At 58.1% G+C, this 18,185-nt stretch overlaps 1 protein-coding gene across 6 annotated transcripts in view; it reads left to right on the top strand.

Annotated features, from left to right (window-relative positions):
- RAB11FIP4 (RAB11 family interacting protein 4) overlaps positions 1 to 18,185 on the top strand; it is an 89,788-nt gene that overhangs the window by 59,641 nt on the left and 11,962 nt on the right. The window contains exon 1 of one of the 6 annotated variants that reach the window (XM_058675742.1): positions 860 to 877. The exons of 3 other annotated variants lie outside the window; for them this stretch is intronic. Coding sequence is in view for 2 of the 3 variants with exons in the window: in XM_058675737.1 (XP_058531720.1) it covers positions 1,773 to 1,802 (30 nt within the window). In the remaining variant the exon portion in view is untranslated. Of the gene's footprint in view, positions 1 to 859; positions 878 to 1,569; positions 1,803 to 17,257; positions 17,356 to 18,185 lie in introns of those variants that run through there. 2 more of the 6 variants (XM_058675737.1, XM_058675740.1) reach the window with 2 other exon arrangements.

Here is an 18,185-nt window from a genome sequence, read left to right as displayed (position 1 = left end):
TAAGTGGTCAGTCAGGAGCACTTTTTCCTGGGGGTTTGGGAGGCCTCTGCATTCAGGGTCCTACCTGATGGCCCAGGCCCAGTTTCCCTTCTCTAAACCCCTGCCTCTGTGATCCCATCCATGTGTTGCCTGGGCCATCAAGTTGAAGTTGAAATCTCAGCTGGCACTGTCTGCGAGGAGAATGCTAGGACAGGACAGGACAGGGCATGTGTCAGGGCCATGTCCATGCAAGCTACACAGTGCTGGGCAGGGATGCCACCCAGTGCGTGTGCTGACCAGGTCTGACAGGTGTAGATGGCCCTGGTCAGTGGTTGATGCCCACTTTGAAGAGCACAGGAAATTGTGGGACCTGGCTCCCTCCTGATATCACCGGTTCTCCTCTCTCACCGACTGCCATGAGGAGAGTAACTACTTTCCCCAGGCACATTAGCAGAGCTGAATGAGCAGCAGCTGGGACTGTAGCTGGTGCTCCTTTATGATACAGCACAGTGCTTCTGCACTGGGACTGTGGTGTGGACACACAGACGGGGGGAGGAACGGCCTGCAGCCTCGGCACACGGCGGAGCTGCAAGGCATGGGGGTGGCAAGTTTGCACCTCCTGCAGCCCTTGCCCTTTAGCTAATGCTGCCCCTACAGAAGAGTTCCTAGTGGGTCTGAACGCCCCAGCAGGCTCCTTTGCCTCAGAGACGCACCCTGGCAGAGGGGCCACTGGGAAGAAGGCAGGGGGGCCAACCAGAGAGGCTGTGGGAGTGTGTTGGGGTGCTGGAGCAAAGCACCCAGCTGCTCATCCTCATGTCGCTGGTGCCACTACTGTGGCTGTGAGAACTTGGAGGAGGTGGGGGGGCGGGGGGGAGGCTCCAGCAGGACAGTTAGGATAGTGAGTCTGCACCCCTAAGTCAGAGCAGCATTGATTCAAACAGAACCCACATTTGCAACATAGTCTCTCTCACACCCTCCCACCAGGCCACCACAGTGAAAAACTATATAGTCCCTCTCATTAGAGCAACTATGTAAGAGGAGCAGTTGGTTGTTACAAGGGTTCCCCAGAAGGGATAAACTTCATTGTATTACTTCCTAATTGTTGCCACTCGGTTCTTCATGTACCTGGTCTGGCTAGGGAGCTGGAAGAGTTGTGGGTAGGATGCAGGATGAACTCATTTCGCTAGCGGAGACACAGCTGCTAGTGGTGGGGGTGTGTGTGTAGTAGGTCTACGGGGAGCGCCGGCCGGCCAGCAGCGAGGGTCGCCTCCATCCCTGGTCCGGGACCCCTGGTCCCTCCTGGAGGAAGCGCTCGCTGGCCACAGCCGGTCCCCTCCATCCCTGGTCCGGGACCCCCCACACCCCGCCGCAGCCCCATGGGGTACACGGGCCAGCGCGGGTCCAAGCGAGCTCCGCCCCCGAGCGCCCATTGGCCGGCGCGGCCCCAGCCACCTGCCCCTACCTTGCAGGGGCGGGGATACCTGGGCCCCGCCCCCGCGGCTCGGGTTCCCGGGCCGCGCGCTTCCTGCCGGCCCCCGCCCCCACCCGGCGAGGCCCCGCCCCCCGGTCCCCAAGCCCCGGCGCCTCGTGATGTCACCGCAGCTTTGATACAAAGAACCCTTGGGCCCACGCGGGTCTCCCGGCAACGGGCGGGGGCGGGGCCGGCGCCTTCCCTGGGTGCCGATCGGTGTGCGCGGCGGCGCTGCCGGAGGATTGTTGTGCGCGCCCTGGGCGGCCGGCGTCCGAGTCCAGCCCGCCGCTCTGCAGCGCAGCGACCCGCAGCGGGATAGGGGATGCGTAGCCCGCCAGCTCCCGGGATCCAGGTAAGCGTGGCAGCCGAGGGCCCGGCTGGTAGGGCGCACCTGGCCAGGCGCGCGGCCCCGGGACGAGGAAGTTGGCCGAGCGCGGAACTGCGCCCGCTCCGGCCCCGCAGTGTCCAACCTTGGGGCCCCGGCCTGGGAGGTCGGGTTACCTGCGCTAGCTCACTTGATCGGGGAGGAGAAGCCCTTCTGCTGGCCCCTCGGTCAGGTGCGAGCTAGGCAGGACCACCTCTCGGCAGGGACAGGGGACGGCCACTGTGTCCTTGGCTCAGTTTCAGAAAGTATTTTCGGGAGGGACCTGGTAAGCTGGAAGGGAGTTGATTTGTCCGAACACCTCCCCCGCGCGCCACCTCCTCCTCACGCCATGCGCCGCAAAGTTTTTCCTTAGTCCTGGCCGCTCTGCCGAGCCTGCTGCCCGACCTCCCTCCTGCCTCCGCGGGGCTCGGCTCAGCCAGAAGAGAGGGTCAGCCCCGTGCGGGTCTTTTGGGACAGGAGGGCCTGCGCCTCCCGCCATGCCGCGGTGGGCAGAGGTGTGCAGGGCTCCCAGCCCCTGACCCTGGGGTCCGCCGCGGTAGCAGTTGCTTTTTGGCTCTGCCGTTTTCTCCCTGCTATGAGTGGCACTGGCGGCTGGCGCTCTGCAGGACCCGGTGCTGCTCTGGGGACCCTGGTCTGGAATCAGCCCCAGCTTCTTGCTCGCCCCTCTCCCTGGACCCGCTCTCCCCAGAGGCCTGGCAGTGCACACCTTGGCTCCGCCGTGTGGGTGTCCTTGGCTGACTCAGGAGAAGCCTGGGTTCCTGTCTCCACTCAGGCTGCGCGACCTGGAGTGGCAGAGCCCTGATGATCCTGAGATGGGTGGTGATGTCTGGGAGGCACCTCCGTCCTCCACCCCTACCCCAACCCTGGCAGCGCCAGGTCCCTGCCCAGGTGCCAGACAGTTACAGAGATTGGAATCTAGGGGAAGGGCGTGACGCCACCGTGGGTGTGGTGTGTGTCCACCTGTGTCCCAACAAGCATCTCACACAGCCTGCGCTGGCTGCCCACCACAAGCGTGCCCTGACTGTCCTGTACCTGAGCTGTGCGCCTGTCCCCAGGCATCCCCAGGCTCCGGGAGACTGACTGCCTGGGAAGGTCAGCCTGGGCCTGGGAGGAGGAGGAGGAAAGCCAGGGAGAAGTTGGGCTTTGAGCACCACACCCACGCCCCGCAGTGCCCCCTGGCCAAACGCCTGGTTGGGATTGGACTCTCCGGAATTTGGTGAAGGTGGGCTTTGCTGAATGGGGTGGGAGCAATAGCTAAGTCCAGCAGGTGAGATAAGGTCGGCTCTCTGGGGAGGGCTGGTGTGCTGGCAAGTTGGTTGAGCCTGCTGGGAGGCGTGACCTTTGCCCTCAGAGCGATCTGCCTGGAGCCTGTACTTGGCAGGGATTTCCAGACAGGGGAGGAAGAATGGCAGGGTCAGAGGGACAGCCTGCTGGGGTGAGCCCTGCAGACCCGGTGCACCCCTCCCTGCAGCGTGCTAGAGCTGCTGGCTTCCCAGCCGACCTGCTGAGGACTGGACCAACCGCACTGCACCTAAGCCTCCGCCCTCACCCTTCTCCTTCCCATCCCCCCAGGGCTGAGCTCTGGGGCCCAGGGACTTTGCCCCAGCCGGTCTCCTGCTTTGAGGGGCTGTACACTTCCTAACTCTTGGGGACAGAAAGGAGGAGGTGGAGGCAGGGACAGGCTCCTGGTGAGAGCAAGTGCAGTTCTGGGAAGGCAGGTGTCCCAGGGCCAGGGAGAGGCAGCCTGAACAGAAGCCATCCACGCCACCCTGTTGCTTGGAGGGGTCTCCTGGCACAGGGCTGATGGTGTGCGGAGAGGAAGCATCTGTCTCCCCCTCCCTGGAGGGAGTAGAGAGGACAGTGCCCTAATCCTGAGACGTCTAGGATCCCTCAGGTTGGACCCTGTTTCCTCCTGGTAGTTCTGCCAGGAGGTCTGTGGCTGGATGTTTGTAGTGCCAGGTCACTGAGACAGGAGGACATCTCAGGTCGCACCTGGTTGAACTGGGGGGTCCTAAGCACAACCAGCTGGGCATGACTACACAGGCCTGCCCTGTGTCTGACAATTCTCCATCAGGTGGCCTCTCAGGGCACAGCCCTTCCCTGTTGCTGTCTGCCCAGCCTCAACAAGCTGCTTGTTTAACTTGCTCTTTGAACAAGTATTTGTGCATCTACCTCGGGCCCCTGTGCCACGTGCTGGATGTAACATGGGAAACTGAACAGACCTAGTGCTTGACTCCCTAAAGCTGGCCCTGGGGTGCTGGCAGGGAGCCACCCTTGGTGGGGGAGAGGTGGCCTGGGAAGTCACGCTCACTGAGGTGGCATCCTGATAAATGTGCTACAGGTGGAGGAAACAGCCACTGCCAAGGCCCTGGTGTGGGTTGTGCACAGGACTCAAAGGTGGAGGCCAAGGCTGGTGAGGAGCCCTGTGGGCAGCAGCATGGGCACAAACTCTCTTGCTGTCCAGCAGCGGCTAGGAACTCCCAGACTCTGGCCAACAAGCCGCAGGCAGTTCTTGGAGCAGAGTTGTCTGGCCATCCCTGCTGCCTGCTTGGGTCTGGCCTGACATACCTGCCCGTGTGCCTGTGGCCCTGGGCAGACTGTGCTTGCACCATGCAAATCATAGCTGTGAAGCCAGCGCTGCACTGTGTAGCCGCATCTTGTAGCCTACAGCGTGCTGGGCCTAGGTCAGTTCCTGCCACAGGGGTGAGAGGTATCAGCAAGCCGAGTGACCAGCTGTCTGCCCTTGCCACCCATGTAGATGAGCCCTCCCTTGGCCACAGGTAGTTGGCTGCACAGCTCGGTGCTCTGGTCTCTTAATAGCTGCTGAGGCGCTGAGTGCCTGAGCAGCAGCTGCGGGTTTCTTCTGTGGAGCTGGGGCCCCAGCTGGTCTGTGCATGTGTGTGTTTGCATGCCAGCATATGTGAGCAGGTGTGTGCATGCTAGCATGTGTATGCTGGCAGACACCACCCACCCTCCCTCCATGGGGGGACAAGCTGAAGGCAGAGGGCAATGGGGAGTCATGGTGTGAGTTTCTAGTCACCTCTCCTGGCAGACACGTGTCCCTCTGCAGGAGCTGCCAGCTTTGAGCCTGGCTACAGTGCCCAGCTGCATGTTCTGGAGCCCGCACTGGTGGCCGGCTGTCCCGAGTGCGTCCTGAAGCCAGGCAGCGCTGTTGTCAAATGTTTCATCTGCAGCTGCCATTTTCCCATGCCAGGTATCTGACTTGAGGAAGGCTGTGCCCTTGCTCAGGCGTTTGGGGCCTCCTGTTTACCCTGTTAATTCAGTGGGATTTGGCTGTGTCCAGTTCATGCAGGTTTTGATCAAGGCTGCATGGTCCTTGGGGTCATCTGGCCCACCTTACTCACTGGGAGCCTGCCTGGCTTTGACTCTTAAGGAGTCAGGCCCCTCACACAGGTGTTTGTGGCCCGAAGCTGGGGTTCTGAGGGCCTACTGGTCATCTCCTCCTTGCCCTGGTGGCCTGGGAGGGAGGGGGTATCAGGCCGCTGTGGAGACCCAGGGCTGTTGTGGGCCCAGGGTGAGCGGCAGCCCCAGGTCTCCCTGGCAGGCTGGTCCCAGCATTGCTCGTTTCCAATTCCTGCACCTGATTTAGTTGGGTCAGCCTGCTCCAGCATGTGGTCAAGGGGGCTCCAGCATGTGGTCAAGGTCAGGCTCTGCCCAGATTCCTGTTTGTGTTGGCAGCTCTGCTCATGGGAGCCTCTGGCTGCTTGGGGACCCAAAGATTAAAGCCTAAGCAGAAGTGGGGTGTGGGAGAGGGGTGGGAATGCGCCTTCTCAGGTCCTCTGTGACCAGCTTATCCTTTGCACGTGCCCTGAGAGCCTGAGACCATGATAACAGCCCTGCTTCCAAGTAGTTGGTGCCGTGTGTGGTGAAGTTGGGGCCAGACAACTGAAGGTCTGCTCGGTCCTGTTGACTGGTCCTCCTGAGGGACAACCCTCCAACACTCAGACGGCCTCCCCTCCTGCCCAGCCTCCAGCACTCAGTCACCCATCCTGCCCAGCCTAGCTCTGAAGCGTGATTTATTCGTTAGTTTGTTTATTCCTTTCTTTTTCCTAACATTTGTTTTTAATTAAAAGACAGATTTGCAGAAGGACAGAGAGACAGAATCATCCATGGGTTCATTCCCCAACAGCCAGTGGAGTCGATCCGGAGCCAGGAGTCAGGAGCTTCTTCCAGGTCTCCCACGTGGGTGCAGAGTCCCAGGGAGCCATCCTGTACTACTGTCCCAGGCCAGCAGCAGGGAGCTGGAAGGGAACTAGAACAGCCAGAACAGAACTGGCACCCATATGAGATGCCAGCACCACAGATGGAGGCTTAGCCTACTACGCTTTGGTGCCAGCCCCTAAAACATTCTTTCTTTCTTTCTTTCTTTCTTTCTTTCTTCCTTTCTTCCTTTCTTCCTTTCTTTCGATTTCTTTGTTCTTATTGCAAAGTCAAATATACAGAGAGAAGGAGAGACAGAGAGGAAGATCTTCCATCCGATGATTCACTCCCCAAGTGGCTGCAACAGCAGAGCTGTGCCGATCCTAAGCCAGGAGCCAGGAACTTTTTCTAAGTCTCCCATGAAGTGCAGGGTCCCGAGGCTCTGGCCGTCCTCAGCTGCTTTCCCAGGCCACAAGCAGGGAGCTGGATGGGATTAGAACCGGAGCACATATGGGATCCCGACATGTTCAAGGTGAGGACTTTTAGCGTCTAGGCCACTGCGCCAGGCTCTAAAGCATGATCTCTTAAGGGGGTAAAAAATGGTTTTGGGACCTCCCAGAGAGCATCTGGTCTTAGACTCTAGCTCGGCTGTGTGCCAGCCATTGGACTTTGAACAAGCTACCAGCCCTTTCTCAGCCTCCATTTCCTTGCCTGCAGAATGGATTTGATAATAGTCTCTACCTCGTAGGGTTTTGATGTTGACAAAGTGGCTCCCTGTGATTTAAAGCCACTGGAGTAGCTTCTGACTCTTATCAGTTGACACTCGAGGGAGAAGTTGGAAGGGCAGGGATTGTAGTGCCCAGGAGCCCGGCCCTGGCTCTGCCACCAGGCTGGCTAGGGTGGAGCTGCACCCACTCTGACTTCCTAGAGGCTGCCTGCCCTGCCTGCCCTGCCTGCCCTGCCTGCCCTGCTCTGCACGCCTGCCTTCCTGCCCTCTCTCCCCCCCGTCTGTCTACCAGTGCCCCCCTGGGAGAGCTGGCTTGGAGCAGTGCAGCCCAACCATCCCTGCCAGTGCACAGGACCTGCCTTGTTAAAACGCCTTGGCTCTTGCTGGCTTTGGGCCCAAGGAGATCTGGAGGGGGGCCAGAGGGAAGGGGCAGGCTGTGCAACTACTCGGCCACATCGGTGACCGCCCTTGGTCATTTTCCAAGGAGCACACCTGCCTGCCCGTTCAGCTTGGCCGCTCTGAGGTCTACAGTCACTCAGGTGACACCAACTGGCCTGGCGTGGCTGGGGGGCTGGGCTGGTCCCTGCCTCGCAATGTGTAATAACCTCAGATGATAACCCTCCTGACAAAATGAGTGTTGTGGATGGCAAGGCAGCTCTCACCAGCACACTACTATGGATTGCCAAAAGGGTCTTTTGTGGCAGCAGGTGCGTGGACGTATGCTTGCGTGGGCAGCTGACTACACTTCATAGCACACGCGTGGTCCACAGAACGCAGTGTCTTTCTTGTTCACACTTGAGCATCGCACATCAGGACAGGTTGTATGCTTGCTAGTGTGGGCGGCACCCTCTGTCCCCATGTCCAATCAGAGTGGCCCCCCAGAGAACCTACAGAGGTTGCCTGGTTTCTTGAAGGAAGGACAGAGCCACCTCGTCGTGGTGGCAGCATTCTGTGAGCGGACATTGTGGTGTGGTTCAAGAGGACGGGCATGGGCATGGGCGGCCGGGCTCAGGTTCCCACTTGATGGGAAAGTGGAGCAGCTTCTCTGGGCCTCGTTTTGGACGTGGCCACGCAGTTCTGGTTGTGAACATCGCACTTCTCCCTGTCTCTGGCTCGCTGGGTGTCTTCTAGGGTCACATTGCCCAGACCATTGCCTTAGGGCAGGGAGGGCAGGAGTGGGCCGCCAGCCTGCCTGAGGCGGCAAGAGCTGTGCCCGCCCCCCAGAGCTTCTGGACTCCGCCTTCCCTTGTCCTCTGAGTTTGTTTTCGCTTTCACGTGTATTTCCCTGTGCTGGTTTCTTCGCAGTCCCTCTCCTTTCCCTTTCTGTAAAATGTCTTCTCCCTCATGTAGCCCCCTTGGAAGCCCCCTGTTGTGGTGGGAAAGAGCAGGAGACCTGTGTCCTGGGGCTGAGATGGCATGGGGGTCAGGCACCTGCATGCCGTGGGCAGTGCCCCTAACCTGGCGGGCTCAGCCCAAGGCTGCCCCAGGCTGTGCTAGACAGTGCATTGCTGGGAGCATTGCAGTCACACCTGGCTCACACCTGCCCTGCCACCAGCTCTGTGGCCTTTTGACCAGCTGACCGCTGGGAGTCAATTTTTCTTGTCCAAAACAGCAGCTGATGCACAAAAAGCATGTGCACAAAAGAGGGGAACAGTGATGAATGTGGTACGGCTGCCTAGTGGCTGAATGCAACAGGGCAGAGGACTGGGCAAGGGCTGCCCATGAGGCAGGACTGGGCCCTGGACAAGCACGCCAGGGGATGTCCCTCCAGTCCCACACCTCAACCTGAGCAGCTGGCTGCCTGGCTGGGACCTTGTCCCTGCCTCCTCTCAGATGAAAGCAGAACTTTCCCAGTGTTCTTTGCCCGGCAGGGACTCCCTTTAATAAAGAGCAGTGTGTTCTGGGGCGGGACTGGTAGGGGGAGGGTTAGAGGATGCTCTGGAGTCTGGGCTGTGGGGGAGGGGCCTCATGTCCTGAAGCCCAGGCCTACCTGGAAAGGACTCCCTGCTGGAGCTATTCCTGCTGGCAGGCAGGCAGCATGTGTTCCCCTGTGACCTCCCCACTCTGCCCTCTGAGCTTGCAGCCTTGGCTGTGTTCAGACCCACACCTCTCACCTGGCCACCCTTCCACCCAACAGCAGCTCCTGTGGCTGTGCCTGCATGACTTCTGTGCAAGCAGCTCCTGGCCACACAGTCTGGGTGGCTGGACCCAGCAAAGCACTGGACCAAGAGGGCCATCTGTGCTGAGCCTGCCAGCAGGCTATGGGCAGCGGAAGACCAACCTGGTGTCTGTCTGCTCAGTTAGGGGGGTATGTGAGTTGGACTCAGGTGAAGCTGGATCCTGGGCTGTGGGAAGCTCCTGGGTAGCCGTCCCAGCCCTGAGGACTTTACCCCTGGAGGGTAGGGGTGGGCCTAACCTAGCTGCAGACTATTGCAGGCGAATGTGGGCCTGGAAACCGTGACGCCCCTCTGGGAATCTCCTGGGCTCCTCTTGGAGCACCCTGAATGGGTGCTGCCCAGCCTGTCTTAGTGGGGAAGGAGCTGGTTCGAGCCCCTGCTCCCCCACACCCTTAGCCTTCACCTTGAGTCCTTGCATTCTCCTGACATGATGGTAAAATCTGGAGCCCCCAAATCAAGCCCAAGAAGCCCTTGGCTGTGTGAATAATTAAGCCCTCCCTGGCTTCAAACAGTCACAGTTAAAAGCTGTAATTTGTAGCCCAGAATAGCTGTGCATTCCCAGAGCTGGGAGAGAGCCCTTCGCACGCCCCTGCCACCCCCGGCCACAGCCTGTGCACTCCTTGCCTGGTCCTGGATTTCCCCGGGGGAGCCAGGAGGCCGAGCTGGCAGGTACCTGGGAAACTCTATTTTGGAGAATGTGGATAGGGTCATTGAAGGTCAGACAGTTTCAACTCTTTCTGCAAAGGGGGAAGAAAAGCACATGATGCTGTTGGCTCATCTCTAGGGTGGGGACAGGACTTGCTTACAGGAACCTGGGGCAAGAAAACAGAACCCCTCAGTAAGGCCCGGAACAGACCTTGGCCCCAGCAGAGCCACCCACATGCTCACCACCTCTCCTCCCGCAGAGGGGCGGCTCCCTAGCACTGGCTGAGGATGGATGGCGATGTTCTGTGAGGGCTCAGGAGGGTGGATGGGGGACTGGGAGCCCACAGGAAGCACCGCCCTGGACCAGCAGAGCCAGCTGGCATGCCAGGAATGCCTGGGGCTGGCTGTGGGATTGGGTTTCCAGATGTGGAAGCAATTTAAGTTCTGTTTTCACAGTCCCCAACTGTGTGCCTCTGAAGTCCACATTCTCAATGTAAAATCAAGGCCCGTGACTCTATTTGGGGGGTAGAGGGCAGATGAGAGGGCTCTTCTAGGCCCTTGGGTTCAGAGAGCACATTTGCTGGGGCCCTGGGAATCTGGGCCGTAGAAGTTTGACGAGACAGTCTTAGCCCGTGCCCGGCCTGCTCGGAAGGTGAGCTCCCTCCTCCCTGGAGATGAGTTTCTCAGCCAAAGCCACTGCGCTCTCCGTCTTCACCGCTGCCCCCGGACAAATCTGTGGCAGGGGTGGTCACTCTAATTCCAACCCTGTCCGAGGGAGCTGGCATCACAGTGAAGCTAAGGGGAGCCTCCTCTCCATACTGGCCACAACAGAGGACGGAACTCGACTCTGGGCTTCAAGTAGCCAGAAATACCATCTGGCACAGAGAACCTGGTAATACCTTGTTGAGTGATTGAGCCCCTTCTGGCCACAAAGGCCGCCTGACCCAGGCTGGGGCATCCACGTGGAGGGCCCATGGCGCCCACACTGGCGGCCCGTCCCCTCTCTTGCGAACGGTCACTGGGTGCAGCAGCGTTTCAGTGTCTGACAGCCACACTCTGCGGTTCTGGACAGACTGGACGCAGCTCACAGTCCTGTTGTGGCTGAGGTGCTCACATACTACTTTACAGTCTAATAGCAAGACTGTTGGGAGAACTCGGGAGAGTGGGAATGGCTTACTCAAATCCTTAGACAAGGCGTGGTGACAGAGCTTCCTCTTGGCGGTCACAGCATCGCCTGGCCTTGGATTTCTCTGCAACGCAGGCTGTCCAGCAGCAGCTGCGCCTCCGGCTGACCAGGAGGGAGCTGCGGAACAAGCAAGGGTAAATGACCAGATATGGCCCAGGGACTCGCCTGTGGCCTTCCGAGGTGGAGCCGATCAACATGTCAGGGTGCCAGGCTGGGCTGAGACCCCAGCCCCAGCATGGGTGAGGGCGTCCGTGTTGGCTTCCTAAGGGGGACAGGTGCTGGTTTGCTGGGGCTGCTGTGGCCAAGTGCTGCTCCACTCTGTACAGAGCTCCAGGAGGTCTGACATCTGGGAACAGGCCTCCCTTCATCTTCATCTGGCCCTCCCTCGGGGTGTGTGTCTGGGTCCTGACCTCCCCAGGACAAGGACGCCAGGTCCCTGGGGTCAGAGCCCACCCTGATGGCCTCAGTAGAATGTAATTGTTCCTTTCAAGATCCTACTCCAGGGCCCGATGCGATAGAATAGTGGTTAAAGCCCTTGCCTTGAACGTGCCAGGATCCCATATGGGTGCCGGTTCTAATCCCGGCAGCCCCGCTTCCCATCCAGCTCCCTGCTTGTGGCCTGGGAATGCAGTCAAGGACAGCCCAAAGCTTTGGGTTCCTGCAGCCGCGTGGGAGACCCGGAGGAAGCTCCAGGCTTCGGATTGGCTCAGCTCCAGCTGTTGCGGCTGCTTGGGGAGTGAACCATCGGACAGAAGATTTTCTCTGTCACTCCTCCTCTCTGTATATCTGCGTTTTCAATAAAAATAAATAAATCTTTAAAAAATGCTTCCAATAATAATAATAATAAAAGATCCTACTCCAGAAAAAAGCCAGTTTGGGGTGGGGCCACAGCTCAATCTAGAACAGATAAAGGATCTTGGGAACCTTCAAGAGCAGAGGAAGAGGAGGGTGAGCAGAGCCTGCACCCCAGGAGGACCTGGGTGGAGAGGAGGAGGCAGCTTTAAGGGGAAACCAAAGCTCCCCACAGGGATGGGTCTGGACCATCTGGAGATGTCCCCATCAGGGCTGAGGGTCGTGAGTCCTTAGCAACCAGATCTTTGGTACAGCCTCAGCCGCTCAGCACTGAGTTCTCACCTGGAAGGCTGCCTTGGTTCCGGTTGCCTCAGTCCTCTGGGCTCTGCAACTTTGCTGCTTTTTCTTTCTTCGGATTTGTTTTTACTTGTTTGGAAGGCAGAATTGTATATATATATATATATATAGAGAGACTACAATGGCTAGAGCTTGACCAGACCAAAGCCAGGAGGTTCCGCTGGGTCTCCTACATAGGGGCAGAGACCCAAGTATCTGAACCATCCTCCACTGTAAGCGGGGGCTGGAATTAGAGCAGCCGGGCCTCTGACTGGCAGTGATAGAGGCTGCTGGCATCACAGGTGACAGCTCTCCTGCTGCAGCCCAGCGCTGCCCCAAGCTGGGATTCCCAGTGTGGTGCTGGGAGCCCCAGCGTCAGCGTCACCTGACGCGGACTCAGGTCATCCTGCACCCCGTGTTGCATCTAGTACACCTTGGAGTTTGAGAGTCACTGGTTTGGAAACTAATTTTCTTTCTTTCTTTCTTTCTTTCTTTCTTTCTCTCTTTCTTTCTTTCTTTCAATTACATTCCTTTAAAAAAATGTTTATTTTAAAACTGGTTTTTATTTGAAGGGCAGAGACAGAGAGAGAGTTCTTGCATCCCTGGTTCTCTCCCCAAATACCTGTAACACCAGAGCAAGGCCAGGCTGAAGCCAGGGTACTAGAACTTCCTGCTGTTCTCCTGCATGGCTGGTGGAGACTGTCAGCTGTTACCTCCTGAGGGGCTCTGTTTGCAGGAAGGTGGATCCAGCCTGGGATCTGGGGCTGGAACCTAGGTACACAGTGTGGGAAACGGGTATCTTAAGTGGCGTCTGAGTCAGTGGGCTGAGTACCCACCCCTAATGTAATTTATTGAGAGAATAGCCCCATTTGCTGGGTCACTTCTTAAACACCTGCAGTGGCCCATCACCAGTGCCTCCCAGAGTCTGCCAGAGTGAGAAGCTGGCATCAGGAGCACAGCCAGGACTTGAATCCAGGCGCCTTAGCCATGCTCTTGGAGAGCCTCGCCAGCAGCGACTGCACACCCCAACGTGCTTTTTTTAAGCATACCAGATCAGTTCTATTTAAATCTTTTGGTGGAACATCGCACATAATTTTTTTGTCTTTTTTTTTTTTTGTCCTGTGATGCTATAGAACTTGTTCCCATACCCCCCTAGAGCTTGATAAGAATGGCATGAAATGTTTTGTTAGGACTGCGTAACTGGTGATAGACCTCAGGCTGTGTCATGTTGGGAGATCAGCGGCTGGTTCTGGCCCCTGCTGGAGACCCGGGGTGGCCTGATGTGTTGAAGGACCGGCAGCCTGACTCCTCCAGGGTGTTAGGGTGTGTTCAGCCAGGTGACTGTGTGGGCATCTAGTCGCCATCTGCAAGTACCAGGCATGGGACTGTGTGTGCGTCAGGCCACATCTATGCCATTCCCGTCTTCTGTGGTTCCTCTGAGTCTCCTGTTCGTCCCATCGTTGCAGCGTGGTGCGAGTTGACAGCTCCGACTCGGTGTGCTGGGAAGCTTTGCTTTGGGCATCTTGAGGCTGTTAGGTATGTGTGGGTGTAGGAGTGTTCCATCTTGTTCCATGGAGTCTTTCTTCTTTAAAAGCCCACTCCTGCCTTGAAATCCACCTCACCTGATCTAAGTGTGGCCCTTCTGGCTCTCTTTGGTTAGTGGTTGTGTGTATATAGTTGATTCTTTCACTTTCAACCTTAGACTGTGTCCATTGGAAGTGGCATGTAGTACCCATTCCCACCCCGCACCGCTCCCCGTGTCCGTTGCTCTCCTCCACCTACGGTGGACGTGTTCACCAACCTCAGCTGGCTGCAGGTGGACTTCTCCCTACACAAGGCTCAGCTCGTGTCCACTCCCCCACTGCCTCCCCTGCAGTGGTGTTGTACGTGTGCCCGCGGATGCCGTGTTGCGAGGGAAGCTAGGATATGCCCGCCCCAGCTATTTTTACCCAGCCTTGGCCCACAGAGCTGTTCTCTGGCTGGGGAGTTACTGCCTGGGGAGCGGAGCGTTGCCAGGACTGGGGGTGGACAAGCCGTTGCACAGGGCCTCCTGGCCTCCCATGCCTCATCTCAACACTTTAAAGGGGGTAATTAATGAGCAAGACCTTGCAGGCAGTGGGCAGGAGAGGCACCTGGCATGCACAGGGCAGCACAGGTGGCAGCTGGGAACTTAACATAGTCCTGGCTTGCAGACGCTGAGTCCATGTGTCACACGGGGTAGAGGACAGGGTTCCACGGGCGGGGAGAGGCCAGCAGGCCCCACCCCAGGTGTGTTCACCATGGTGAGGACAGATGTGCTGAGCACTTGCAGCTCCTGAGCTAAGGTTTAAAAGCGCTTCGAGCACGTGCCAACTGCTTCGGTTCTTCTTACTGGTTTTTAAATTTATTTAATTAAAAAAATTTTAAAGATTTATTTATTTTCATTGGAAAGGCAGATATACAGAGAGGAGGAGAGACAGAGAGAAAGATCCTCTGTCCACTGATTCACTTCCCAAGTAGCCACAACAGACCAGAGCCAAGCCAAGCCAAGCCAAGCCAATCCAAAGCCAGGAGCCCAGAGTCTCTTCCCAGTCTCCCATGCAGGTGCAGGGTCCCAAGGCTTTGGGCTGTCCTCAACTGCTTTCCCAGGCCACAAGCAGGGAGCTGGATGGGAAGCAGGGCCCCTGGGATTAGAACTGGCGCCCATGTGGGATCCGGGCACATGCAAGGCGAGGACACCCGTTGCTAGGATACCGTGCTGGGCCCACATTTACTTTTTTATTGGAAAGTCAGATTTACAGAGAGAAGGAGAGACAGAAAGATCTTCCATCCTCAAATGGCTGCAACGGCTGCAGCTGAGCCAACCAAAACCAGGAGCCAAGAGCTTCTTCCGAGTCTCTAATAGGGGTACAGGGTCCCAAGACTTTGGGTCTTCCTGGACAGCTTTCCCAGGCCACAAGTAGGGAGCTGAGAAGGAAAGTAGAGCAGCCAGGATACAAACCGGTGCCCATATGGGATCCCAGTGCTTGCAAGGCGAGAACTCTAGCCACTAGGCTATTGTGCCAGACCCCTGGTCACTGTTAATGCCACCTTCCAGAGTGGGGAGCAGGGCTTGACCCCCAGCCATGTACCGCAGAACTCTCCCTGGGGCCGCCAGCCCCTCTGTCATGCCTTCAGCACCCTCCAACTGCATCTCTGTGCTGGATTCTCCCTGGCAGTGATGCCAGGTGGGTCCCTGTGTCCCTGCTTCTTGGGACATTACAGGACTGGCCCCAGGCCCCGGGCTCCTGTGGGCGGGCTCCTCCCAGCTTTCCTGCTGCATGTGCTCCTCCGTACCATGCAGGTACCCCCTGACACAGAAATGCCCGTGGCTACCACTGTGGGGTCTTCTCCCACAATGAGATGTGGAAACACGGCCACCCACACCCACATTTGCACACTAGCAGCTCAGACAATGCCACAGGCTGGTGTGCCAGGCTTCAGGACAGCTTTGTGATGGCAGGGCAGTGCACCCTGATTCTTTTTTCAGTCTAGAAGTGAGAGCCAGATACGCGAAGTGAGAGTGCCTTGTTAGAACAAAGAGAAGCAGAGGGACGGAACATGGATAGAAAGTGCTAGGCCACCTTTGGTCTTCAATCCCCACAACCCATGGGCGCCGAGCCCTGGGGAAGTGGTGGTTGGAGCAGCCGAGCTGCTGGTGAACACTGCATTGCAGAAGGGCACTTGATAGATTGGGTCCTGGCAGGTGCCCAAAATGAGGGAGAATAGGGATGTTCGCCTTCTTCCCAGAGCAGCTCGTCCCTGCCTCTCTCCTCCATCCCTACATACTCCTTACATTCTCTTGCCCCTCAGGGGGAGACCTGTGTAGCAAAAGCAGGCAGTTCTATGAGCCTTCCAGCAAGCGTGGTGCTGTTGAAGTGGGGTGACACCGCACCCCTACCTGCAGCCTTGCGTTTGCCTGGTGCAACTCTGCCTAAACTGCCCCTTCCACCACTCCACTGGTCATTCCCTTAGCTCCTCCAGGGTCCCTTGAGGTCTCCCATTTGTACAGGACACCCCCACCCCCATGCAGCCCTGACCCTGCAGGTGGCCAGCTGCTGGGCTGCTCCCTGTCTGCATCCCCAGGCCAGCCAGAAACCCCAAAGGTGCAACATTTTTATTATGGACAAGTTCGCCCTTTCCTTCTGCAACTGCATCTGAAAACACAAAGGCCTTGGCTAAGACGGTTCCTGGCGTGACCATGAGCTCTCCCAGCCAGTGAGAACAGAGGCCCAAGGCGGGGACAAAGGCTGCTGCTGGTACCGGTCAGACACCTGCTGGTCCTGCCTGCCTCCCTGAAAGTGTGTTGGATCAGATGGGGCTGCACTCCTTGGCAGGGTGGGAGGAGGGTCTGGTTCCTCCCAGACCTTCCCCCAAGGGCCCAGCCAGGGCAAGGGGCTGAGGCCCACAGTGGGGAGCAAGCCTGGCCAGGGTGGCTCTGGTCCAGGACACAGGTCGCATGGAGTGGGACTGGAGACAGGCAGTTTCCACTTGCCTTGGGCAAATATGTGTGGGTTGAATGAGAAGATGTTATGTAGGGAGTGATTTAGTTTGTTTTTGTTTTGAATTATTTGAAAGGCAAAAAGAGATCTCTACCCACTTTTTCATTTCCCCAATTCCAGCAACAGCCAGGCCTGGGCCAGGCCAAAGCCAGGAGCCCCGAACTCCCATGTGGGTGTTAGTGACACAAAATACTTGAGCGTCACCTGCTGCCTGGGGAGCTGGGGAAGCAGGTTCAGGATACATGATGCTGTGCCAGGGCCTGGAGCATCTGATTTTAGCAAAGGAGGCAGTACAGGGCTGAGTGCTGGGTCTTGGACTCAGCATGTCCAGGAGGCCTGGCTTTGGGCTCTCTGTGACCCAGCAATTCCCTGGGCGGCCACCCTCCCTGTCTGCACCCTACTTCTCGGAGCACCAGAGGGGACGTGAGTCCTGCATCTGCTTTGTATCCTGGCCGGCGCTCTCACAGGGTAGCTGCGGGATTGGTTGACCCGGGGCCGCTGGCGTAGGCCCATGTGGCCTCGGTTCATTCATGGCTAAGATTCAGTGATGCAGGCAGAATCTGCCTCTCTGGCCCCCTCCCCTGGCCTGGTCAGGAGCCTCAGACACTGCCATGGCCATTGGGCTGGGATGCCAGTAGCCCCCCACCCACTTACCTCAGTTGGGGTGCTGGGGAAAGAAAGCCCAAGTTGAGCCCTGTTCCTCAATGTCCAGCGAGCCATCTATGAGCCGTCCGGAGCCCAGGCCAGGCCCTCGAGCAGCCCTGGGGCTGGTCCTTCACTGGGCTCTTGGCGGGCCTGCTGGGAGGGTGCAAGTGCTGCAGGACCCAGCTACAGTCCCCATCCTGCCACCATCTCCCACTTGGCTGCAGGCAAGGTCCCCCACTTCCAGTACAAGCACAGGAGGCTGGAGGCTAGATGAGAGGGCCATGGTGAGGAGCGAGAGGGCCAGTCACTGCCCATGCAGCTGGCTTCTCAGGTGAGCCGCAGGCGGGAGTTGGCTTCGCTGCCCTCGCTGCCCTAGAGGCAAGCATGGACCACTAAAGGAGTGAACCACACCACCACTCCTCCTCAAGGCCTCCTCCCCTTGGTAGCCCCACCCCGACATGGTCCCAGAGCCTGCCATGGGCCTGGATAGTGGCAGACATGGCAGACGGGGGATGCCTGAACATCATGGTTGGTCTTGTCCCTGTTGAGTGTCCCATCCTCATCCTTACTGAGGCCTGAAAATCCATGCAGGGTAAGCCCATCAACTGCTGTGGAGTCAAGTGTGTGACAGCTGGAGGTACGGGGTCCACACCTGCTAGTTGGGGTCTTCTCAGAGACCCAGCGGTGGGATGGAGGGGGCGTGACAGAGCCTCAGGGCTCCATCCCTGGAACTTGGTGGTCTCCGGGAACTTGTACGTATGGGTGAAGAGCTTCGCTGGGACCCATGATTTGCAGGCTGGAAGCCTGTAGGCTTGGATCAGCCAAGTGTGGGGAGAAGGACCCTGTGAGCCCCAGGGCTGGTTTTGATTCTGGAGCTTCTTGGTCACAGTTGAGGGGGCCTGGCATGTGGTACTCAGGGGGCATTGTGCCGTGGCAGGAGCCAACCTCATCAGTGGCCACCTGTTTTTAAACCAGGTGTCTCCTGGCCAGGCACACCCAGGCCTGTCATCCAGCATCTCCCTCAGTTGTCCCAGAGTCTTTTCTTGTCTGGACCCGCACGGGCTTCCCCAGTCCTCATGCCCACCACCCTTCTTGTAGCCTGGATGAGGGGTGAGCTGTGGGGTGCTCAGCTAGCCCAGCAGATGGGTACACATAGAGCCC

Source organism: Ochotona princeps, chromosome 17, assembly GCF_030435755.1.
Source record: "Ochotona princeps isolate mOchPri1 chromosome 17, mOchPri1.hap1, whole genome shotgun sequence".
Lineage (NCBI taxonomy): Eukaryota > Metazoa > Chordata > Mammalia > Lagomorpha > Ochotonidae > Ochotona > Ochotona princeps.
This window is presented reverse-complemented; position numbering and strand designations above follow the sequence as displayed.